We start from the raw sequence: 26,634 nt of genomic DNA, 5'->3' as shown, positions 1-26,634 counted from the left end.
CTCTTCTCCACTGTTGCTGCCACCTTACCGACGAGCCTTGCCATTGCGGACTTGGGTTGTTCCACCGGTCCCAATGCTCTTTTCGTTGTGTCCGAGATCATCAACATCGTGATTGATCTCTGCAAGGCAATGAAGCATGAGCTGCCAGAGTTCCAAGTGTTCTTGAACGATCTCCCAGGGAACGACTTCAACACCCTCTTCAGCAGCTTCTTGCCAAGATTCCAAGGGAAGCTGAGCGAGCAATTGAAGAGCAAGTATGGAGTGTCAGCAACGTTGCCGTGCTTCGTCAATGGCGTTCCTGGTTCATTCTATGGAAGATTGTTCGCTCGAGAGAGCCTGCACTTGATTCATTCTTCGTATAGCCTCATGTGGCTATCTCAGGTAATTTTTTGTCTCATAGTTTGTAAACCTAATGAAAAAATATGTCGAGAAACACTATTTTTATCATTGTTATTATTGTTGTTTTCTGGAAACTTTTGTCTAACTCTTTTCTAAGGGTAGAGTCAAGCAAATAATAGTCGAGACACCCAGAAAGTCTATTTTGGGGTTCTAGGAAATTTATACTCTTTTATGAAGAAACAAGGGGTGTGCTTGGAAATCAAACTCACTCACTTTTTTCCTCCCTCCCTCCCTCCCTCCTCAGGTCCCACGAGGACTAGAGGGAAACAAAGGCAACATATACATGGCGAGATCGAGCCCTCCAAAGGTGCTTAGGGCATACTATGAGCAATTTCAGAGGGACTTCTCGACGTTCTTGGAGTGTCGTGGGTAAGAGTTACTGGTGGGAGGACGTATGGTGTTGACCCTCCTAGGTCGAAGAAGTGACGATCCTTCAAGTAAAGAGTGTTGTTACATTTGGGAGCTCTTAGCTATTGCTCTCAGTCAAATGGTCTCAGAGGTAACAAATAAAAAAATCAAAATAGTACTCGAATCGTAGTGGACACATTAAGTTAAATTGGAGGTTAGTTTTGTTAGCCCTTTGTGAATAATTTTTATCACATAAAAAATTGTCACATCCTACCACGCCAGCGAAATTTGCCAGTACCTTGGGAATAATTTTTGTTTCTGCACTCTGTAAAATCAAACATCATCCCTGATCATGTTAGATAACATCAAGAATTTTCTTGAAAACCTATAGTTAAGATTTGCACATGAATTCTGATCGAAAGCAAAATTCCAATCTGAAAATCATAAAAGAATAATCCTACTTCTCTTGCTTAGGAATGTATTTGAGAAAATCAAGGAAAATTACAAAAATAAATAAAAGTTCCAAACTTATTACACTTGTGCCATTTAAGTTCTATATTTTTCAATTTAGTCAATTTAATCCTAAACATTTTAATTGTGTCAATTTAGTCATAAACCTTTTGCATATTTACAAATTTAATCCTAATTTTTTTAAAATGATTTGCCAATTTAATCCTTCCGGCTAATTATGCCTATAAATTGTTGACGTAGCGATCTATCAAACACCAACTATGCTAAATAACACTGCTAGCGTTAAAGTGAACATTTTTTTATAATTTTTTTATAATTTTAGAATTTTTTTTCCTTTTTCATTCCAGTGGTCATTGCTAGTCTTTAGCGATGGCTAATGGAGGTTGCCAGCCCTAGGTGACGGTTACCCTAGCAAAGGTTCTCCCTCACTAGCCTCAAGCAAGGGTCCCCATCATTGACCCCTGGCGAGCGCGACCCTTACCTAGGCAAGGGTTGCCTCATTCAGGCCCGCGGAGGGAAAAATGGGAAAAAGTAAAAGAAAAGGAAGGAAAAAAGAAGAAGAAAAAAATTAAGAAAATTAATAAAATTTTCTACATTAAGATAGCTAGTGCTGATTAGATCACCACGTTAGCAATTTCCGCCCAAAATAACTAGAATGACTAAATTGATAAATTATCAAAAAGATTTAGGATTAAACTAGCAGGATTGAAAAATTTATTACTAAATTAGCTAATCATTAAAAATTTTATGTTTAAATTGGCAAAATTAAAAGATTTAGGACTAAATTGGAATAAGTATAATGGGTTTTGGACTTTTTTGCTAATTTCCCAGAAAATCAGAGAATGAGAGATAAAATTATGAGGTGCTTCGAACGCACTCTTATTCCCTCTTAGGCTAGTGTAGACTTTATTAAAATGGAATCAACATTTACATGATAAGAAACTTCATGTATTATCACTGTGCAATAAAAACATAGACAAGTAACTGTGAATTTTGTTATGATATTGCGGTAACAGCTAATGTTTTTGCAGTTGTCACTTCTTTGGTTGGAAAATCTAAAATTTTACATCTGCACTAATCCTGTAGAAGAACATAAACTAGACTCCTTCAACATCCCTTAGTACACACCCTCACCAAAAGAAGTACAAGGAGAGGTCCAAAAGCAAGGGTCATTCTCAATTGATGGTTTGGAAGCGTCCGAAGTGAATTGGAGTATACTTGCCACCGATTCTAACTCTGATATTGTCTTGAAGGACGGGGGACACAATTTGGCCCGGTGCATGAGAGCAGTGGCCGAGCCCTTGCTCATTGATCACTTTGGTAAAGAGATTATTGATGAGGTCTTTAAGAGGTATGAGGCTCTACTTGCTGATCGCATGTCCAAGGAGAAGAATGCATTCGTCAATGTCGTCATTTCACTAAAGAAAATGACCTAGAAGAATTGCCAAGAAATTACAAATAATTACTTTGCAGATATATGTACTTTATGGTGAAGTTGGAATATCAATGTCACGGGTGCGTTCATAATTGTTCGAAGAAGACGTGCCTGTCTTACCTGTATTACTTCTTATGTCTTATCTTGAGTAAAGAACAAGAGACTTGCAAGTTGAAGGGCTTGACATTTGGGATTTAGTTTGAAGGATTTTTCTTTCCCCCAATTTTCCATATCTCTTGAGATGTTGCATCTAATTTGGAGACTCTTCATATTTTCTCGGTTGACTCTATAGTTTTTATCTTCACACAATCCCATTGATCCGAACGATGCATGGATCGATCCCCTCACCATGCAAATCAATCGTGATCGAGGGCCTTGGTCATGTGGATCGATCATGGATTGTTCCTGGTCGGCGGAGATCGATCGTGGTCGAGGGCCTTGGACGTGTGGATCAATCCATGCACCGTGCGGATCGACCGTGGATCGATCCATGCACCGTCCGAATCGACCATGATCGAGGGCCTTGGTCGTGTGGATCGATCCCGGCCGGCCGAGATTGATCGTGGTTGAGGGCCTTGGACGTGTGGATCAATCCATGCACCGTGTAGATCGACCGTGGATCGATCCATGCACCGTCCAGATCGATCCCGATCGACCCATGCATCGTGTAGATCGACCATTCATCGATCCTTGCATTGCGCAGATCGATTGTGGATCGATCCCGGTCGAGGGACTCGGTCGTGTGGATTGACCTCTTGCACGATGCGGATGGATCCGGGCCGAGCGAGATTGATCACTACACAATGCGGATCAATCCTTGCACCATGCGGGTGGATTATGGATCGATCCTTGGTCGAGCAGGATTGATCGTGGTCAAGGGTCTTAACCGTGTGGATTGATCCATTCACCATGTGGATTGATCCCAGTTGAGTGGGATCGATCGATTCCCGCACCGTGCGGATCGATCGTGGTTGTCGCGACCTACCCTCGGGGGAGGGAGCGAGGTTTAGGGTGTGCCCAAAGGACGGGCCTACGGCCCATGATTGGGAGCGGGCTCTCCCAAGCCCATACCCGCGTGACGTTGGGATATGTTTTCATGAATTTTTGCACAAAAGGAGTTGCCACTAGCCTATTGGGGTCGGCTAGAAACCAAGCGAGACATGGGAGTGTACCTCACTTCTTACGCAACCAGAGAATCTAAGTTCGGGGACTTGATTACACTAATTAACCAATTAGTGCCCTTTCGGTACCTAATCTTGTTCATTTTAACAAAATGATTTTTGGCAAGCAGTTTGAATTAATTTTATACTTATCCACTAACATGTGAGGTGATCATGCGGATGCACAATCATTAAAGTAAACATCATAATTATCAAGATCCTAATTGCCATAAAATTAAACACATGCAATCAAACATAATTAGATATGCAAATTAAACATGCAACATAATCAAAATACGAGCACATAAAGGTCTAATTACGCTAAAATAGCAATACATGGCAAGTCCTAATCAAACCCCATCTTTTTTGGATTTTCGAAATTTTTAATTTTTTTAATTTTTAATTTTTTTAATTTTTTTTAATAATTTTTTTAAAGAAAAATAACTAATTTCTAATTTTTTAAAATTTTTTGGATTTTTCGAAATTGTTTTAAATTTTAAATTTTTTTAATTTTAATTTTTTTAAAGAAAAATAACTAATTTCTAATTTTTTAAATATTTTTTGGATTTTCGAAATTGTTTTCTTCTTCTTTTTTTAAAGATTTTTTTTTAGACTGGAACGGGTCGGGTCCGACCCGACCAGGCCTGCTTGAGGGCAGACCGGGCTTGGGCCCGATCCGGAGGGCCTAAATCCTCTATTTAAAAAAAAAAAATAAAAAAAAATACTTGAGGCCCACGGCCCGGGTTGATTCCGGGCGGTGGGCTTGCGGCTAGGAGAGAGACCGAGTGGGCCGGGTCGCGGGCACTGCCCAGCTGCCCGCGCTCCACAGTCGGTGACTACTCAGTCACGACCAGGGAGCTGCGACGGTGGGGGAAGATAAGGGGGAGGGGCACCGGCGGTTTGGTTGGGGTCGCAACGGTGCCGCCGTGCTTCGGAGGGACGTAGGCCGGCTTTTCGGCGAGCGGCGCGCAGCATTCCGGTGACTAAGAGGCTGGCGGACTCTTCACAAAGGAAACGAGGAGGAAGAGCCCGCTTGGGCATTACGGCGAACGGGTAGAGGGCATGGGCAAACCAGCGGAGTTTCGACCTAAACTAGACCCGAGGCGGCAACGGCGGTGACCAGCAAGCAAAACAACAAGAGACGGGAACCTAAGGGGGACCTACGGAGGCCGGAGCTCGCCGAAACGGACGGAACGAACTCCGGTAACTCGAGCTCAAGATGCACACTAGGTGTTCGATGAAATGCCAACCTGAATTCCGACGGGAATGGCAACTTGGAGGCGCGTCTGCGACGGCGGCGGCGGCGAGGGTGGTCCGAAGATGCGTCGGAGGCGGTTGCAGCAGTCAGGAGACGTGTTGACGGCGGTGGCCTCGGCGAATTCCCCCTCCTATTTTCCTGTTTCTCTCGCGCTCCCCCCGGTTTTCTCTCTGTTCTCTCTTTGTTCTCCCTTTGTTCTTCCTCTATTCTCCCTCTGTTCTCGCCTTTTTCTGGTGCCGATCCCCCCTGCTTCTCTTCGCGTGCCCGCGAATCAGCTCCGCGTGCGTCCGAATCGGCCCCCAAACCCGGCCGACTGCCGGCGAGATGATGCTGTCTCCTCCCCCTCTGCCCCTGCTTTCGGCTTCGCCATTTCCCCACGCGATGCACAGCTGCTTTCTGCTTCGCTAGTTCCCTGTGCAGCAAGAGGCTGAGGGAGAAGACAACGGGGCGGGCTGGGCCGGAGGAAGAAAAGGGCTGGTCCGCGTGAGAGAAAAGAAAAAGAGAAAAAAAAAAAAAAAAAGAGAGGAGAGGGAATGGGCCCGGGCTCATTCGGGGGAGTAAAGGGAGAAAAGGCCGGGTCGGGCCAAGGCCGAATCCGACCCGACCCGGACTCGCACGACTCTTCTTTTTTTTTTTTTTTTTTTTTTTGAAAAAGAAAAATTAATAATTAAAATTTTTGATTTTGATTTTGATTGATTTTTTTTTTATATACTTTTTGAAAGATAAAAACTAGGTGTCAACATTTTGCCCCTCTTTGAATGTAGCCTCGAAGAGGTTGCAATCAAAGACAGACGACACCTAAATTATTTTTGGCGATAGAAAGACCCTAGGTGCATATGCACATATTAGGTCGACGAAAATGACTCATAATTATGAAAATGCGTCTTGTCAATAAGGTGAAGAAAAACTTCGGGCTGCAGAAGCCCACCGAATCATAAAAAGTGATGAAGACTCCAGGATACAAGGCTCTCCGGGTCATAAGAGGTGAGGAAGACTCCAGGATACAAGGCTCTCCGGGTCATAAGAGGTGAGGAAGACTCCAGGATACAAAGCTCTCCGGGTCCTAAGAAGGGTGAAAGACTCTAGGATACAAAAGCTCTCGGGTCATAAGAAAGGTGGAAGACTCCAGGATACAAAGCTCTCCGGGTCATAAGAAGTGAGGAAGACTCCGGGATACAAGGCTCTCGGGTCATAAGAAGTGATGAAGACTCCAGGATACAAGGCTCTCCGGGTCATAAGAAGTGAGGAAGACTCCAGGATACAATGCTCTCCGGGTCATAAGAAGTGAGGAAGACTCCAGGATAGGAAGACTCCAGGATACAAGGCTCTCCGGGTCATAAGAAGTGATGAAGACTCCATGATACAAGGCTCTCCAGGTCATAAGAAGTGAGGAAGACTCCAGGATACAATGCTCTCCGGGTCATAAGAAGAGAGGAAAACTCCAGGATACAAAGCTCTCCGGGTCATGAGAAGAAGGGGAATGACCGAGGTCTCATCGTGTAAAAGCGAGTTTTGATTGGGTATAATAGTCTCATCGTGTACGAACGGGTTTCGGCTGAGAGGTAGGTTTCACCGTGTACGAACGGGTTTCGATCGAATGATAGTCTCACCGTGTACGAACGGATTTCGATTAAGAGGGAGACAAGTATGGTTTACGGATGAACCCACCAATCTTGGAAATGACATGGTTTAAGGTTAACCATAAACCTTTGGAGATGGCATGGTTTAAGGCTGACCATGAACCTTTGGTTTTTAGGGAAGCACTCGCTAACCCCTTAGAAAACTGCATGGCTTCACTGATGAATCCTGTCAAACTCAACTTAAGCAAATGTCATTAGAGACGTCATCAAGAGATGTATTGGCAAATTGCAGCAATAGTTGAACAAAATAATCAAGCTAAGTCCGACTGCTTTAGAAAACATTCGATGTTCATCAACCTCATGTGATGCAAAATTGTCATCTTGCTCATGGATATATCATTAATCATTAAATTCTCTAGGAGACAAGTTTTTATCAGAACGGCTACGACTCGAGAAAAAGGTTCATTAAGCATGCCAAACTAAAGCTTGTTAGTCAGAAAGGGTTTCTCACGCACTCTCAATAAAATGGCTACTTGATCCCATCCATTCATGTGGGAGATAATTGGTTGCTGAAGGTATCTCACATAACCTATTCCAGAAACATTCGCAATGAGCACAATCTAATCGATTAAAAAGGTCTTTTGAAAGGACCGCAATATAGGCTCGGTTAAGGCTTACACAAAGAAATTATTGCTTTGAGGCCAACAAGGAACATTTGTCACTATCTTCATCGGCTTTACAAGTCGAGAGCTTGGGAGATGAGACAAGATAGAATTACTTCCACTCCTTCGACGGTAGCTTCTTTGTGGCATTCTCATTTCACTCAAACCATCCCAATCGAAGAGACTTCGGAAGAGGGTTGTAATGTTGGCTTGGGGAGAGGCTCGAAAGGCTTAAAACTTTCAACAGGGTCTTTAGGAGTCGATGATCATCATGGCATCGTGACCAGGTCACTTGATCCTTCCAAATCATTTGGCTTTTGAAATATAATGCATCTCGAAAGTCCATTGACTAATCATTTATGCATGGGAGCTTTGCCCGCTTTTTCTAATTTTCTTTGCACTTGCAATGATTTTTTGCAGGCACTGGGACTTTGATAATAATTTTTTTTCACATAAGATGCAGCCTTTTGGCTTTTTTTTTTTATATGTGGGCATTGGAATTGCTTTTACCAGGCACACTGCTTTTTATGGCCCCTAATTTGTCGAACTTTTTGCTCTTTGAACGTTTGGAGCTTTTATGACTATCGAGATGCTTTTCGCATTTCCTCATGACTCTCAATTGTATTTGGTCAATTCTCATGCCTTGCCCCAATGAAGGGAGATGATCACCGCTCGGGGTTTAAAAATGAATAATCAGGCACAAATTAGTTAAAGCAATGGATATCGGTGTTTGGGTAGAGAAGGAAATGCTCTTCTTCACTTTGGGATAAGTTGAGATCTAATGAGAATTCATTTGAAGCTATCACCGAGAAAGATTGATGCAAGTGAAAGTAATAGAATCTTTCTCAACCTTTCGCTTTACAACACGACCATAACCTCCTATGTTGCCCTAATGTAGGGTCATTCTCAATAGGGTACTTTGAAGGATCATCTTTATTCGGCTCAAAGGGTAACAAGATGTCAGCTTGGTACTTGGGATTGATGAATGAAACGCTTTTGTCATTTCGATCTTTGTGCTCAACGCGAATGAATCTTTCGTCCTAAGAGAAGGTTATTTTTCACTCAACTCTTGGAAGTGTTTGAAGGATGTGTTTGAAAATGACTTACCTTTCTTCATCCTAAGCACTCCTTGTTTGGCATGATTAATGTTTCAACTTTTATCCGAATAACATCATTCTTACGAGCTCCCCTCTTCGAGAATTACCAACATGAAGCGCGTATAGTGACACCAGAAAATAGGTGGTGGGAATGAGGCTATGCCCCCCGATTTTTTTTTTACCTCTCATTTAAGAAAAGAGATATTCAACCATTTGTGCGGAGACTTGATGGGTCTTTTGAATCGACTTTTCCCTCCGCCATTTCCTCATCGAACGGTAAGGTGCCTGAAACACAAATAGATATGCGTGTATGTGATATATGTATGATATCTATGATGCTATGCATGATGCCATGTGACTCGGGATTGCGCATAAAGTGGTTCTTCGACCTTGATTTCAATCATGGAAAGTATTTCTTGACTGCATCGAGTTTACGGGTCTACGCAATTCACTTGCCATCCATTTCAACTAAAATCATAGCACCACCAGGCAGAATCTTTTTAATGACATACGGCCCTTCATAGTTCGGGGTGAATTTTCCACGAGGGTCAGTATAATCGGAAGCACTTTCCTCGGCACCGAGGTCATTGACTTCAAAGTATCTAGGACGCACCCTTCGATTGAAGGCTTTTGCAACTCATCTCTAATAGCATTGGCCATGACACAGAGCTTGCAATCTCTTCTCATCAATCAAGTTTAACTGTTCATGCCTCTGTTGCATCCACTCAGTCTCATCGAGCACAGATTGGGAAAGGACCCTTAGAGAAGGGACCTCAACTTCAACAGTAAGGCGCCTCCATCCCATACACGAGTGAAAAAGGAGTTGCCCCTGTGGAGGTGCGGATAGAAGTTCGATACGCCATTAACGTGTAAGGGAGTCTATCGTGCCAATCACGATAATTCTCGGCAGTCTTTGATAGGATTTTCTTTATGTTCTTGTTCGCCGCCTCCCTTTGCTCCATTCATTTGAGGACGATACGGTGACGAGTTCAAATGCTTAATTCGAAACTCACTAAACAATCCATCTACGACGTTGTTGTTCAAATTAATGCCATTGTCGGTAATGATCGCCTCCGGCACCCGTAGCGAGCGACAATGTCGCGACGAATGAACTTCGCCACATTCTTGGAGTAACATTAACATATGAATTAGCCTCAATCCACTTGGTAAAATAGTCTATCGCCACCGGGGATAAATCGATGCCCATTTGAAGCTTTGGGGTTAATGGGCCCAATCACGTCAATTCCCCACATTGAAAAGGGCCGGGGTTGAGACATTTGGTGAAGTTCATTTGGAGGGGCATTTATCCTATCCCCATAAATCGACTTTGGTGACACCGTCGTACGTGCTGAATGCGGTCGGACTCCATGGTTAGCCAATAATAACCGAGTCGCATGATTTTTCTTACCAAGAAGTGTCCATTCATATAGGGGCCACACTCCCTTCATGTATCTCCTTCATCAAACGGTCGGCTTCTTTAGCGTCGACACACCTTAGCAATGTCGAGTCGAAGGACCTTTTGTAGATGACATCTCCACTGGTGAAGAATTTTGATGCTAACTTTATTAAATGCTTTCTATCTGCTGCTTCACTTCCTTCGGGAAATTCACCATTCTGCAGATACTTCAAGATGTCATGATACCAAGGCTGTCCGTCCGGTTCTTCTTCAATCATCATGCAATAAGCGGGGCGCCTAAAGATTTCAATTCTTAATGGTTCAATGTCCAAGCCTCCAGCTATTTGTAACATTGAAGACAAGGTAGCTAGGGCATCAGCAAACTGATTTTGAGACCTTGGCAAGTATTCAAATGCTATTTCTTGAAATTCTTCCGTCAACTTCCCGGGAATTCATGATACGGAATCAATTTAGAATCATGTGTTTGCCATTCGCCTTTAGTCTGTAAGATTATAAGGGCTGAATCACCATAAACTTGCATCTTTCGGATCTTCATATCAATAGTAGCTTGGAGGCCGAGAATGCATGCTTCATATTCAGCAATATTATTCGTGCAAGGGAACGTCAATTTAGCGGCAACAGGGTAGTGCTGACCGTGGGGAGATAAGAACCGCCCGGTACCCGACCCAGCTAAATTAACCGCACCATCGAAGTACATTGTCCATTTGTCACTTGATACAAGTAAAATTTGTTCCCCTGCATCACTATCCTCATTAGATGTCCTAGACCTCTCAAGACTTTCTGCCAACATGTCTGCTATGGCGCGACCTTTAACGGATTTCTGTCCCAGGCTCTGAACGTCAAACTCTGAAATTAAGATTTGCCACTTGGCCAACTTGCCAACCAGTGCCGGCTTCTCCGGGAGATATTTGATGGGATCATTTTCGGTCACCAACGGGATTCGGTGATGGAGCGTATATTGCCGCGGCTGTGCAACACCCAAATCAAGGCCACGCAAGTTCTCTCAACTTCGTGTAGTTCATCTCGGAAATAGTAAACTTCTTGCTCAAGTAGTATATCGCGCATTCTCTCCCGTCATTTGGTCTTTTCTGTGCTAACATGGCTCCCAACGATTCATCATGTATGGTCAAGTACAAAATTAAGGGAATTTTAGGGAGATGGGGTATTAAGACTGGTGCGTGAGTGAGATAGTGTTTTATCTTCTTGAAGGTACCACGGCACTCGATATCCCACTCAATCTTTGCGTTCTTTTTCAAGAGCTTGAAGAATGGCCTCATTTGTTTGGACAACTGACAGATGAACCTCGCCACATAATTGAGCCGCCCCATCAAGCTGCGGACCTCCTTGGTGGTGGTCGGGGCTCGTAAATCACAAATAGCCTTAACCTTTGACGGATCAATCTCTATGCCCTTGTTACTAACCATGAACCCTAACAGCTTCCCCAATCTCGTCCCAAAAACGCATTTTGTGGTATTAAGGCGCAGCTTGAATTTCCGAAGACGCTTGAACAGCTTTTGCAAGACTCCAACATGGTCCTCACCCCGTCTTGACTTTGCAATCATATCATCCACGTATACCTCGATCTCCTTGTGCATCATGTCATGAAACAACGTGACCATGGCCCTTTGATACGTTGCCCCCGCATTCTTTAGACCAAAAGGCATCACTTTGTAGCAGAAAGTTCCCCAAGGAGTTATGAATGATGTTTTGCTCCTATCCTCCTTCTTCATACGGATTTGATTATATCCGGAAAAACCGTCCATGAAGGAGAATAACTCAAATCCTGCCGTGCTGTCAACCAAGACATCGATATGTGGGAGTGGAAAATCGTCTTTCGGGCTTGCTCGATTTAGATCACGATAGTCAACACATACCCTGACTCGCCCATCTTTCTTCATTACGGGCACAATATTTGCTACCCAATCGGGATAACGTGTCACTTCGATAAAATCTACTTTCGGCGGCTTCATTACTTCTTCTTCGATCTTCTTGGACAATTCTGGTTTAGTTCTCTGAGTCTTTGCTTCTTGGGTGGCATATCGGGATCTGTTGGTAGAGCATGTTCCACAATTTCGGGGTCCAATCCCGGCATATCAGCATATGTCCAGGCGAACACATCTCGATATTTTTTCAAAAGATTAGTCGTCTTTTCCGCCTCTGACTCTGAGAGACATGCTCCGATCCTTACTTCCCTGATATTCTCTGCGTCACCTAAATTTATGGTGATTGTTCGCTCTTCGGTCAACGGCTTCGATCCTTCATATCGATTCCATTCGCGTTCAATCCCCTTCTGATCGTCATCGTCGGTGTCATCGGAACCGAGAGACTTTCTTCATGCACGTCCGAGTCATATGCGTCCTTATTATGATTATGCATAATGTAATGCCTGAGATGCAATAAAATGAGTTAGAGCAATGTCGACCATAAAAATAATGCATGTCGTTTTTCGAAGAATTTTTTGAAGTATTTTTTTTTGTAAAAGTTTCAAGAACTCATCCTCATATCCTCGGATTTCCTTGTCCTTGCAAGGCAGTCAAATAAGGGAGCATGTGGAGACCTAGGCCTCAGTGACCATCATAGGACTAGTTTGATGTGCCTCCACATGTCCTTAATAAAACATGTGTCTATTTTATTGAATGAGGAAAGATAAGGCCGTATTTAAACACACACCACCCACGACCAACGGCTCAAGATCGGGGTTGACCATAGTTCACATTACAAATGACATAAACAGGAAATAAAGAAAGAAAAACTACGAGATCCCACGCAGGGGAGAAGACATAAGACAAAAGACTAGGCTAGACGAGAACCGCCCTACTTTGAAGGGACAACCATGACTTCAGAGGACTCAGCCTCCTCGCATGCCAGGATGGCACATATGACGTCTTCCTCGAATAGCTCAATCACACCATAAATGTCCCCCTCTTCCTCGAATAACATCCTTGGAGGTCCTGGAAATGTTTCTTCCAACAACGGATGAAACGGGCCTCGATCGCCCTCACCCTCCTCGGTTTGGACAATACGTTCACTCCAATCTCTATACCCACCCCGGCCTCCTCGGGCATTCCGGCCTCTCGCCTTCCATGGCCCCCTCGATTGCCATGACCACCTTGCTCGCTACGACCTTCGCCCCTCAACATATCCTAGGCCTCTCCTCTTCGAGTTTTTATGAGCTTCAATGGGCTTTCGCACACCCTGACCGTGTGATCCAAGGCCCTCTCCAGGATTATACCCACTTGCCAACATAATCTTTCCCACAGCTATGGCTGGCTTAGACAAATTAGGAGCCTTTGTGAAGGACCCTACGGTACATGGACCATGGATACCGGCTCGAGGTTTGAAAGCTGGATTCCTCGGTACACTCGGCTCCACATAGGGGATGGCTGTCTCGTGATAGATCTTGAAGTCGGATTCTCCATGGACTGTGATAAGCCCGTTGTCCACCACAAATCGTACTTTCGATGGAGGCTGGAGGCAACCTTTTCTTTGTGTGGATCCACGGTCTCCTAGCAGAAAATTAAAAGCACTTGGTATATCTAATACCTGGAACACGGCTTGAAAAAGTACAGGGCCAATCAGCAGCTCAAGCTCAATTTCCCCTATCACATCCTTCTTCATCCCATCAAAAGCCCGCACAGTCGACTTGCCAGTACGGATTCTCCCAAGATCAATGCCAAGACGGTGGAGAGTAGCCAACGGGCATATATTGAGTGCCGAACCGTTATCAATCAATACTCTACAAACAAGAGTGCTTTCATGTTTCTTTGAGATATGTAGCGCTTTGGTATGATTAGGACCATCGGGGGAGATCTTCATCGGTAAAGGAAATTTGGTCTTTTAATAGAACGGCCCCAACGAACTCCTCCAATGGACTTCATCAATTGACTCGGCACATGCACCTCGTTAAGGACTTTTAGCAAGATGTCCCTATGCTTCTCGGAAGATTTGAATAATTCCGGGAGGGAGATTTGAGCCGGCAACTTCCGAGTTGATCCACTACGTTGAACTCACTAGACTTTACTACACCAAAAATTGCTTTGCCTCCTCCTCGGTCACAGCCTTCTTTTCTATTCCCTTATCAGGTGCGTAACAGCGGCCTGACCGCGTGACAGCATCTACCTCATTGGTTCCGTAACCCCAAGGTACTGACTTTGGAATCGAATTTGGGAGGATACTCCAGCATTACCATTTCATCTTCTTCCTTGGGAGGCAATTCAATCGTGACCGGCATTGTGTGTCCGCCCGTGACTTCGATTGTCGACATCTCTTCGACCATAAGGTCGATCACTGTGGGTTCAGCAATTTCCAGCTCGATCTCACCTGCGAGCTCCTCATCGGACAATTCAATCACCATTGGGGTAATCATAGCTATCAACCCTTCCTCGTATAAAGCTGGGGTCTTCGAAATTCCATGCATAGCCTTCCTCGCCCGAGACATACCAGCAAAGTTGTAGAAAGATGAGCGGAATGATGATGGCATTGTCACGGATACGACCTTCTCTTCCTCTTCTCCGCGTCTGATTACTCCCATGGTTATCATCCTACGGACGCGGTTCAATCTCTCTTCTAGGGTCACATCCTCCTGGCCTTCATAGTATCCCGCTAGCACTAGGGATTCATACAACTCGGAAGCGTCCGGTACTAGAGGTTGCTGACTCGCTCGTGTGTCCTCGGAAATTGAGTTCACTCCCCCTACATGATTTGGTAGAGGGTTCTGTTGCGCATTCGGCTGAGCTTCCCTGAAAGTCAATATGTTCTTGTCTAGAAGCTGTTGAACTTTGTATCTTAGCATGTGACAATTATCTACATCATGCCCCATTTCTCCCATGTGGTATTCACAGGTCTTGGTTATATCGAATCCGGCAAACCTTGGGGGGTTATCTTTACGCACCTCCTTTGCGACCATTCTCTTTTCAAGAAGCATGGGCAATAACTTTGACAGCGGGCGTGGTAGTGGAGAAAACCCCTTTCGAAATGGCCTCTTGCCATTATCGAATGCTTATGATGAACTACCTAAAACCATCGTAGGCTTGTGTGCGGGTGCTGGGGTTGGCCGAGGGAAATGAGGATCTTGCACAAGTGCTACTTCAATTGCGGCCTCTTTATCTTTTCTTACTGGAAATTTCTTCGCGCCTCCGATTGAAATCTTTCCTTCAACCATTGCCCATTCAACTCCTTCACCTACCTCAACTAGCTGTGAAAATGTTTGGCAACCCGAGAATACTAACCCTTGGAAGTATTCAGAGGGCAATGTCTTGAGGAACAGCTGCTTCATCTCCCTCTCATTCAAGGCCGGCTTCACTTGTGAGGCCATGGTCCTCCACCTTTGCGCGAAGGCCTTGAATGACTCATTCCTCTTCTTCTCAACGCGAGTCAACTCCTCCCTCGTGGGGGCAAGCTCAGTGTTAAACCGGTATTGTTGTAAGAACTCATTGGTTAAGTCGTCCCAACTAGTGAATTCTTCAATGTCCAGTGCAATGAACCACGTCAGGGCAATGCCTTCCAAACTATCTTGGAATGTGTGTATGAGAAATGGCACGTTGTCAGCATAGCGAGCCATTTTTCTCATGTAATACCTAAGGTGGGTCCTTGGGCATCCCGTTCCGTCATACTTTCTTGTGAACTCAGGCTCCTGGAAATTCTCAGGAAAGCTCGTCTTGGTGTATGGAGATAACCTATAAGCTCCTTTCAACTCATAACCTTGCAAGACACACAGTCGCTCTTCCATCTTTGCCAAACATTTGTCATTCTTGTCACTTAGGCGAAGTGTTGGGTTTTCCTTCGGAGGAGGATCTAAATTGATGATGATTGGCGTGGCAGAAGGAGCTTCTCCAGCAATTTCTTTCCCGGGGAGATCAGCAACGTGCGTGCCTCCCGTCGACGGGGAAGCATGTTACGATAACGCCGGAGTGGATGTTCCGGTGACAGCTACGACGGGGGGCTCCTTAAGCTTCGGCTTATTTCAAGCATCATTGCGGTGAGTTGGGCCAGTTGGTCCTCCATCTTGGCCATGCGCACGTTGGTGTCATCATTCTCCATTGTGACTTTTGCGCGCGTGCGAATTGGGGATCTCCGCTTGGCCGTGTCGACGATCAGTAGAAGATAATCGATCGGTTAGTACCTGAAGCAAAAGTAGATAAGCATATATAAGTACAAGTAATAATTAGGCGGTCGGTCCACGACAAAGATCTAATCGCCCCAATTTGCTCGTTTCATTGAAAGCCCGGTTGCTACATAATACAAGAAAAAACGCAAAAGAAAACCCTTAAACAACAAAGCTATTTCAAAGACGAAAAGACATTCTCCTAACTCCCAATTTTCAACATCGAGACTCGAGACAAACTCCATAATTTTGCAACGTATGCGAATATGGTCCCGCTACATATTGCGCTCGACTCAATCTAACTAATGAGGATGGCTTCCGCTTGTGGTAGCTCCACTAACTCGGGTTAACTTCGAAGCACACTCCTCGACCGCCTTGAGCTCCCTCTTGAGGCGCTTGATCTCGGCTTGGTGGGTGATCTTCAATGGCACTTTAGGAATCTTCGGGCGGAGGCTCTCTCGGAATCTTGTGTTTAAGGATGTACTCCTTCGAGGCATAATAGGTCTTCTCTTGCCCCTCCAACTCCTCTTCAGCCAGATCAACTTCCGGGGTGGCACATCTCCCACATCAACCTGACCAACACAACGGAGTCTTCGTGGTCTTGGCGTCCGTCAAGGAAGTCTATCCCGAGCGGGTCCTCTGGATTGCCGGCGGAAGCTGTTGAATCTCTTGAAAGCGACGGGTGACTCGAGTCGGGTAATATTCGGTGACTCCGGTGATTCCCAACAAAGGAATAGGTCCAAGTAAGCCCACACACGAACCGCGCTTCTTGAACTCGAAGCCATTTGGCATGCCATTGGAAATCCTCGAGTCCGGGGTTGGTCATGAAAGCTAACCACTCGAATAATGATAATCGGGGCAAACATTTTCCTATCTCTAAACTTTAGGATAGGGTGGTTAGAGTCGAAATGTCACTCACGGTCATCAAGTTACCAAATCCTTTAATGTGAAAAAAACCAAATTTGCAAGAGTTCGGGGGAGCATAGAAAGCTTTGTTTTTGTTTTCTTTAAAACGAGTAAGGAGAGAAAGGTTTCGATTAGGACGGCATTAACAAAACCCTTTCTCATACATACCTCACGAACTACCCATGCCACGGAAGGGTTAATAGCATTCCTACAATGTGGGAATAATACAAACCCGAAGAAAGCTAAGAGGAAAATCCTATTCTTTTGAAAAGATTTGGCATTTTGAAAAAGCTCATTTAAGAATGAAAACGGGCAAGTCTTGCGGTTGGCTTTTAAAACTTTCCTCACGTCCTCTTCTTTAATTTTAAGAAAATCAGATAAGGTCGATGCATGCTCGGTCCCTACGTGGGCTAACTAACTCCGACACCAAGGGTTTTCCAATGGCAACGCCGTATTCTTCCAAGGTTGGAGTGAGTTCGTGATCACCGAGTATGAACGTGCAAGTTGCGGGCACCAAAAATGCGCTAATGCTTGCACAACACCGGAATGAGTTTTTATCTCCAATAGGGGGAAGTAAACGTCCAACATACGATCGCACCCAATCACGGCCTGTTGGATCTAATCTATCCCACCACGCACGAAGCTCGGCTTTTGGGACGGAGATGATGCGAAGGTCGTGCCCCCATCGTATGATCAACCTAATTTGTCATGGACCGGCCAAAATGAAAACAAATAAGTAAATTGCGATGAAAAGAATTCAAGAAAAACTTACCCTACTCATTGAGCAAATGATGTAAAGGTCATAGACATGCGCATGGACAGTGGTTCAATTTCTACTCTAAACGGCTCCAAATGAAGCCATGGGATCACAGGACTGAACCAACAAGCTCGTGGCTAGGTCGTGTTACCCATGACTCCGGCTTCGTCAAAGGACCGACCCATGTCGCATGCTCGCACCGGGGTGGGGACCTTTGACATCAAGAAAGAAATTTCGGGGTTGAGATGGGCGACTCGTACTACATGCTTGTAGTCGGAGTGGTATCCACCTCAACACCATCCTAAGTGATCCTATGCGGCCCGGGTCCGGCGGCAGGTTGTGTTTGCTAAAGTGTAGTGCAATGCAGGGGATACAGGCATGACAATTCATAAGCAATCAACACTTCATACATGGACAATAAACCATACATTCCTTCACCTCCCTACAAAACAAAGGTGAGCAAACACTTCCCCTTATACCTCCCATTCTACAAAAACATTTACCACCTTTAATGTTATGGACTAACCTGAAATCCTCGCTGCCAAACAAAAATATTTTTTGAACAAGATTAATTTTGGCATAAGTCTTCTAAGGTTCAAAACAAAGTCCCCAGCGGAGTCGCCAAGCTGTCGCGACCTACCCTCGGGGGGAGGGAGCAGGTTTAGGGGTATTGCCCAAAGGACGGGCCTAAGGCCCATGATTGGGCGCGGGCTCTCCCAAGCCCATACCCCGCGTGACGTTGGGATATGTTTTCATGAATTTTTGCACAAAAGGAGTTGCCACTAGCCTATTGGGGTCGGCTAGAAACCAAGCGAGACATGGGAGTGTACCTCACTTCCTACGCAACCAGAGAATCTAAGTTCAGGGACTTGATTACACTAATTAACCAATTAGTGCCCTTTCGGTACCTAATCTTGTTCATTTTAACAAAATGATTTTTGGCAAGCAGTTTGAATTAATTTTATACTTATCCACTAACATGTGAGGTGATCATTCGGGTGCGCAATCATTAAAGTAAACATCATAATTATCAAGATCCGAATTGCCATAAAATTAAACACATGCAATCAAACATAATTAGATATGCAAATTAAACATGCAACATAATCAAAATACGAGCACATAAAGGTCTAATTACGCTAAAATAGCAATACATGGCAAGTCCTAATCAAACCCCATCTTTTTTGGATTTTCGAAATTTTTAATTTTTTTTATTTTTTAATTTTTTAATTTTTTTAATTTTTTTAATTTTTTTAATTTTTTAATTTTTTTTAATTTTTAATTTTTTTAATTTTTAATTTTTTTAATTTTTTTAATAATTTTTTTAAAGAAAAATAACTAATTTCTAATTTTTAAATATTTTTGGATTTTCGAAATTGTTTTCTTCTTTTTTTTTTTTTAAAGATTTTTTTTTAGATCGGAACGGTGGGTCCGGCCCGACCGGGCCCGGCTGAGGGCAGACCGGGCTTGGGCCCGATCCGGGAGGGCCCAAATCCTCTATTTAAAAAAAAAAAAAATAAAATAAAAAATACTTGCAGCCCACGGCCCGGAGTTGATTCCGGCGGTGGGCTGCAGCCAGAGAGACCGAGTGGGCTGTGTCGCACTGCCCAGCTTGGCCCGCGCTCCCCGGTCGGGCCCGATCGCTCGATCGCGACCGGTGGAGCTGCGACGGTGGGGAAGATAAGGGGGAGGGCACCGGCGGTCCGGTTGGGGTCGCAACGGTGCCGGCGTGCCGGAGGGACGTAGGTCGGCTTTTCGGCGACGGCGGCGGGATTCCGGTGACTAAGAGGCTGGCGGACTCTTCACAAAGGAAACGAGGAAGAGCCCGCTTGGGCATTACGGCGAACGGGTAGAGGGCATGGGCAAACCGGGGGTTTCGACCTAAACCGGACCCGAGGCGGCAACGGCGGTGACCACAAGCAAAACAACAACGAGACAGGAACCTAAGGGGACCTACGGAGGCCGGAGCTCGCCCGAAACGGACGGAACGAACTCCGGCCAACTCGAGCTCAAGATGCACACTAGGTGTTTGATGAAATGCCAACCTGAATTCCGACGGGAATGGCACTTGGAGGCGCGTCGCGACGGCGGCGGCGGCGAGGGTGGCCCGAAGATGCGTCGGAGGCGGTTGCAGCGGTCGGGAGACGTGTTGATGGCGGTGGCCTCGGCGAATTCCCCCCCTGTTTTCCTGTTTCTCTCGCGCTCCCGGTTCTCTCTCTGTTCTCTCTGTTCTCCCTCTGTTCTTCCTCTGTTCTCCCTCTCGTTCTCGCCTTTTTCGGTGCCGATCCCCCCTGCTTCTCTTCGCGTGCCCGCGAATCAACTCCGCGTGCGTCCGAATCGGCCCCCCCAACCCGCTGACCTGCCGGCGAGATGATGCTGTCTCCTCCCCCTCTGCCCTTGCTTTCGGCTTCGCCATTTCCCCACGCGATGCATGTTGCTTTGCCTTCATTTGGTTCCCCTGTGCAGCAAGAGGCCGAGGGAGAAGAGGGAGAAGACAACGGGGCGGGCCGGGCTGGAGGAAGAAAAGGGCTGGTCCGCGTGAGGAAAAGAAAAAGAGAAAAAAAAAAAGAAAAAAGGAGAGGAGAGGGAATGGGCCAGGCTCATTCGGGGGAGTAAAGGGAGAAAAAGGCCGGGTCGGGCCAAGGCCGAATCCGACCCGACCCGGACTCGCACGACTCTTTTTTTTTTTTTTAAAAAGAAAAATTAATAATTAAAATTTTTGATTTTGATTTTGATTTTTTTTTTATATACTTTTTGAAAGATAAAAAACTAGGTGTCAACGGTGGTCAAGGGCCTTGGGTCGATGGATCAATCCATGCACCATGTGGATCGATCGTGCATTGTGGAATTGGTCCTTGCACCATATGGATATAGATCCATGCACCGTGTGAATCAATCGTGGATCGATCCATGTACCATGCATATTGATGTCTAGAGACTATTGCATATTTCAAGATAATAGAGTTGGAATAGTGGCACACTATCCAGCACTGATAATCACCTAAACAAAGTCGGAAGTTCGCCTCCGGGTTTTGCTATAGCAGTCCAATCCTTAAGGCAAACTAAATGATCAGCCCTCCATATTTTTCCTTACGCGAAATTCCAACTTTGTTTAGGTGATCTCGTTTTGGAAATGATATCAAATTACCCTTCTCACCAAATCTCATTTTTGTTTCGTTTTTTTTTTCTATTTTCCACAACATTAATAATTGTTGAAATATCCCACATTACTTAACAATAAATCTTATATGCTTTTACACATATAAGATTTTTCTACACCTTATAATTTAAGTGTTAGAAGTAAATTTTCTAACATAATACATGTCAAATTCCAGCCAAAGTATGACTAAAAAGAAAAGTCTAGGCAAAGAAAATATACGATAAGAAAACAAACAAAAAAAGTGTTGGATAGAAAGGATGCCATTCAGAATCTATGACCCCTGACGACCCGGTTGACCCGAGCCCCTTGGCAGGACTCCATACATCACGCTGGCATCACCCTTACGTCATAAGTCATTCTATTTCTTTTTTCAATCGACAAAAGGGGAAAAATGAATCAAGTGACCATAAAAATGGCAAAATTTGGGGCACGGCACGAGCGAAAATAAATCAAGTCACTCGCAAGTTATTACTTGAATCCCTATTGTTTTTTTTCTCGACGTATTTAATAGGCATAAAAGTTGATCTGAAAATTGTTAATAGTTGATATAATACTTGACCTTAATTAATACGAGTACACTGGATTTGCGTTCCAAGTTAGGTCTCTTCAATGATTTTGCCGTTCACCGGATTGTGTTCTGAAAAAAGGTCCAATCACATAAAATTTGTAATTTTTCTTTTCGAAAAAGAAAAGGCAAGGAGAGGCGATCCACGTTGGTTGTCTTTCTAAGTATCGTCGTGGAGATCCCATTCTCGTTCACGATATTCAGTTCATGTCGCAACTATTTGGAAGAAGTAGTTATTTGCTGTGAATTCAGTCCTACTCTCTCTAGTCTTCAAATTGGCTAGATACTAGGGGCGCGCATGATAAAATTTCTATTTCTTTATTTATTTGTTTCTCTGTTCCTCGAAATAGGTTTGGAATAGAAATCCGTTTGATAACGCAATTTGATTTTTCTATTTTCGGAATAGATTTCTATTCCGAAATAGATTTGAAGAAGAAATCGAAGTTAAAATTTTTACTTGTTAGTTTAAAATAGAAATTGAAGAATCAATTTTTGACTAGAAATCAATTTCTATTTCAGAAATTTTGTCATGTGCACCCTAGGGTTCTATTTGTTAATTGGTCAAATAATACCTGATTATATTTTTTTTTAATTCTCCGAAACAAAATAAAAAAGAATAAAAATCTGTTTGGTAATTTTTTTTAATTTTTTTAGGACAAATTTGTTCCCGATGATAGATTTGGCATAGAATCAAGAAGTAGAAAAATGTGTTCTTTTATTGTTAGGAATAATTCCAAAATCAAGCCAATTTTTTTTTTATCTTTTCCTTTTCTCTTCTTCTTCCTAATTATCGGTCGCTAGCCATGGTGATGATCAACGATTGGCTAGGAGAGGTCTAGCGAACTCACCGGAGCCTTGCCGACAACCAAGCGAGTTTGTCCAACCATTGGCGAATCTTAGCCTTGCCACCAGCTATCGCGAGGTGGTCTCGCACCGAGGCTCAACCTCATCCCACTGGCTTGGCTGGCTAGAGAAAAAGAAGAGGGATGGAAGAAGAAAACCAAAAAAGAAAAGAGAAAAATAATAGAAAAAAGAAAAAAATGATAAAAGTATTAAAATATTAAAAGAAATTTTAATTAAAAAAGATTTTAAGATTTTACAAACACATTTCTATATGGAGAATATAAATTTTGAATAGTTATTAAACACTTTCAAATGTTCAGAAACTCATCTATGGAACAGATTAAAAAAGAATCACTTTTAAAAAAAAATTTCTCCAAGAACGGAATGATTATGAAACGCATCCTAAGTTACCCTTTACAAGTAGGGAGCTATATAGCATGTGATGAGCGTAGGGACGGGGTAGCATCTTCCTCCTTCTCTTTATATCTTTTAGGGTTAATGATTCAGGAAGGTTTGCCTACACGAATTCGTGCAAACAACTCAATGTGAATCGATTTCACATGGGACAAGCTCCATGGCCGTTAGTGGTGGTGGAGAAAGAATTGTTAGCATGGGGAAGTGGATGTGATAAATCGTGAATCTCTAGCCTTGAATTTTGTTTCGACTAACCCTAGGTTCTCCGATGAATTGCGCTTTCACTTTCGATATTTTCCTGCCCATCTTGCATTTGCAATGTTTGGTCTATTTTGCCATAAGAAACGAAATTGCATGCAATGATATGTAAGTCTAGTCTTCCGGTTCCTTCTGAAGCCTTTGTTTTCCATCTTTTGGGTCACCATCGGTGTGTAATTTTGTGCTTGTAATTGCACGCTCAATGCAAAGTGAAAGCCATATTGAATTTTGTATGAAGTCAGTTTAACTTAGGAACCAAATACAACGAATACCAATACTTAAAAAGAGCTAAATAGTGGACGTAGCCTCCTTACAAAAGGTTTTGAAAAACCCTAAGTTGAATGCAAGACCATAACGTTTGATCTTTGGGCCATCTTGTTCTAACTCACGCAACGTTCAATCTCGATCTAGAGCCAAAATTCACTAAAATTAAGTCGCTACAAGATCCGTAAATTAGGTTGACAAATCAAAGTGAATCAAAATGTTCAATATCGAGGTGAATGACATTATTGTTCTATTATAAAGGATAAGATATACATACAACATATCAAGTTTACCTGTGAAGAAGCAAGTCAATTATAGATGAGTTTTTGAAGTTCGAACATAAAGTTCTCTTTTCAAAAAATCCAATGATGTTAGAAAGCAAGAACTATATGGTTAATCTAACACGATGAGTCAGCTCTACCATCATGCTCTCCTCCAACCATTGTGTCGTGGATTTGAAAAGTTCTGAGGTAGTTTTATGATATGCATTGATGATGTCTAAAGACTAAAAAATAATCTCTTTGAAAGGCTGAAAACTTGTGTTATGGAATAATTTCGGGTTATTGGTGTCAAATGCTAGTTGTATTAGTGGTAACGTGAATCCTCTTTTTCACTCCTCTGTAGTGTATGTTAATGGTGACACAGTGTTATGTCTTTTCTCTAAACACCAAGCCCTAATAACGGGTCTTATTCCATATTTATTAAAATATATGGGCTACAATAATGTCTCTGTTGTTTTAATTTGAGGGTGATAAAGAAAAATACATGATGAGTCTTTATAATTGTGCATTACAATTTCGTTTTGTAGTAAGCCAATTTTGGTTCTTGACATGATGAGCTTTAGATTTTGGTGATAGAAACTAAACTACTTTTTTTCTGGAATATTTTATTATCAACCAATGAGATTAAATAGCAGAGATCCAACTATTTATAACCTTAACAAAGACACAAACCATGAGGAAGAAAGGGGAGATTATTTAGGATATTTCCTAATCCATCAAGAGAAAATGAATCAAATTTAACCCCAGCTTTTTGTTTCTTTATGCCGCCATCTTTAGTTATCTCATCTTAAGTAAATTCATGATTTTTTCAACACCGTCTTTAGTCATTTTATTTTCAGAAAAAATATTCTAAACATCTCTAATATAGAAAAATGGATATTGGTAGCTCAATCTTAATTTAGGCCTAAACTAAGCACCCATAGATTTCTTTAGTATAGAAATGGATGATTTTCTGTATTATCATTGCTTTGCTAGAACAGTGACCACCGACAATTTCTAGTCTCTATCTTATCCTCCACCTCTAATGGACAAACATTGATTGTCCATGAGTACTTTCTTTTTAGCTTTTTCAAAATGCATATTTATTAAAGGTAGTCACGAGAAGGAGATAAATGGGGCATCCCAATATCTAATGTCATTGTCTATGTCAAATTATCCCATTTTAGTCATTGTCTTATTATTGACCTTTATGTGAGGGGACCACGTCGGGCATGGCAGAGGACATGGTAAATGCAATTTTGTCCTCTATTTTTTCAATAAGATGTGATGAATCCTTAATTTCAATAATTATTATTTTCCTCAATATAGACCTTGAAGAGTCCAAATGGAATTGTCTGTCCGCATGCTTATTTGAACAAGCTGTTAAATTATATCTCGAGTTTGAGCGTTTGTAAAATGCGATTAGCTTGGATAAAAGTTTTTTTTGTTATTTGATCATGGGATGGATTTACAAAAGAATAAAATAAAGAAGAATGAATCCCTGCAGTTTCGAATTCCTTTGAAAAAGTAAATCTGAGCGCACGTATTATAATAAAATAGGTTTCCCTTTTGGCGTGAAGTCCCTCCGTGAAGATTGAACTTGGTGGGGCCTAAGGTCAAACTTTTGACCTTGGGCAGACTTATACATATATAAGTGCGGACGGATCAGAGAGGTCTTCTTTTTGTGCGGCTACTGCACCCGTACGAGAGAAGGAAGAAACCCTACGAAGCCGCACGTCCTCGAAGCCGCAAGTCCTCCTCGCAAAACTTTGAAGAGATACACGAAGAGCGTATTATTTTGAGTTTGAACACACGGTAATTTTGTGCTGTGAGTTTATACCAAGTGAGTTATTTATTTATAAATACTTTGTGTTTGTGGTTAAATTGAGGTTTAGGAAATACCGAGAGAGTGTTTGAGTGACTTGAATATGTAATCTCTTTATATCGCTTGATCTATAGTGAAATTCGCTACTGCTTTCCTCGTGGACGTAGGTCTTTACGATTGAACTACATAAATCTGGTGTCCGATATATTTTCTTCTTCTAGCTATATTATTGTTCGATCGCTTGCCCCATCGCAACACAAGCAATGTAGGAATATGAATTTAATATCATAATATAAGCACACATAATGAGAGAAGACATAAGATGCATTCACAATTCTTGACAGTATTTGCCAATCTCAAAAGTTATAATCAGCACTCTTTGCTTGGTCAAGCGGCTAAGTTAAAGCCCCATATCACCAAATCTCTAGCTCTAACGCTTGACTTAAACAAAAGGGTTCAACGATACACAATCTCTAGGTCCAAAATCAAGAATCCATAACCCAATCTACCAAATAGCATCGGCTAAAAGTAAAGTCGCAACACCCACACTAGCAAGCAATGCGACCTTTCTTAAACAAAACTATCATAGAAGTACACAAAAACAGACTAACCATGAAAGAGGCACACAACAAAACAGAAGCAAGTTTCATTTCATCAGCAAAAATTAAAATTGCCGAAGGACCCTCATTTTTGCCCAACTATAAATTAACTTGGTTTATCATAAATCATTGGTTTATTTCCACATTGTAGCAAAAATATCCTGGGCAGAATGCTCCTTATGCTAAAGGTCAATTAGAGACAGAGAGAGTGGGGACACTCCATTAAAACATGTCTTATCAAATTATTGCATCGGGAAGCCTGCACACAATGTGCATTGCTTATTTCGGTGACAGAGCTCTATCAGATGAGAATACATGTGGACCTCATTTTTTTTTTTTTCCTTTTTTGGCATGAATGGTTCAATCATGGGATTTTCGTGACTGCTTTTTGGCAAATAATAACTTTCTTGAGAATGTCCTAGAAAACGAGAGTTTTCCTATTTTCTACGTAGACTTCATTCATGCCATAAATTATACATTGTTTGATATTCTTCTTCTAATGCCATAATCAATTGGAAACTTCTCTCTCTATTTACTTTAAATTTCAAAATACCACAAAATTTTAAATTAAAAATAAAGAAAACACTCAATAAAATGTAAAATGGTTGTATGTATATAATGTGTGTGTATGGAATTTTTTTATAATGTTCTACCTATTGACATATTAAACTTGAGCTAACTTAGACTCTTATATCTATTTAATGTTATCCATTAATTGAAAATAAGTCTTGACTTTTCATGCATTATCATTTGATAAGGAAATTTTATTATTTTTGCCAAATTGTAAGATTAGAATGTCAAATTACTCTTTAATCTGTATATATACTATGGCTATTTGCAAAGATCATGACTG

The 26,634-nt window shown here is 42.6% G+C and overlaps 1 protein-coding gene and 1 pseudogene across 1 annotated transcript; one reads left to right on the top strand and one right to left on the bottom strand.

Moving 5' to 3' along the window:
- LOC120295798 overlaps positions 1-2,654 on the top strand; it is a 9,255-nt pseudogene extending 6,601 nt beyond the window's left edge.
- A 12,172-nt stretch (positions 2,655-14,826) lies between these two features.
- Positions 14,827-15,555, bottom strand: LOC120295797. Its single transcript, XM_039317369.1, has one exon. It carries the CDS (start codon positions 15,553-15,555, stop codon positions 14,827-14,829), a length of 729 nt encoding a protein of 242 aa, XP_039173303.1.
- Positions 15,556-26,634: the final 11,079 nt, after the last annotated feature.

Source organism: Eucalyptus grandis, chromosome 7 (assembly GCF_016545825.1).
Source record: "Eucalyptus grandis isolate ANBG69807.140 chromosome 7, ASM1654582v1, whole genome shotgun sequence".
In the NCBI taxonomy this organism is placed as follows: domain Eukaryota; kingdom Viridiplantae; phylum Streptophyta; class Magnoliopsida; order Myrtales; family Myrtaceae; genus Eucalyptus; species Eucalyptus grandis.
Note: the sequence above shows the minus strand (reverse complement) of the source record. Positions and strands in the feature narration are given on the sequence as shown.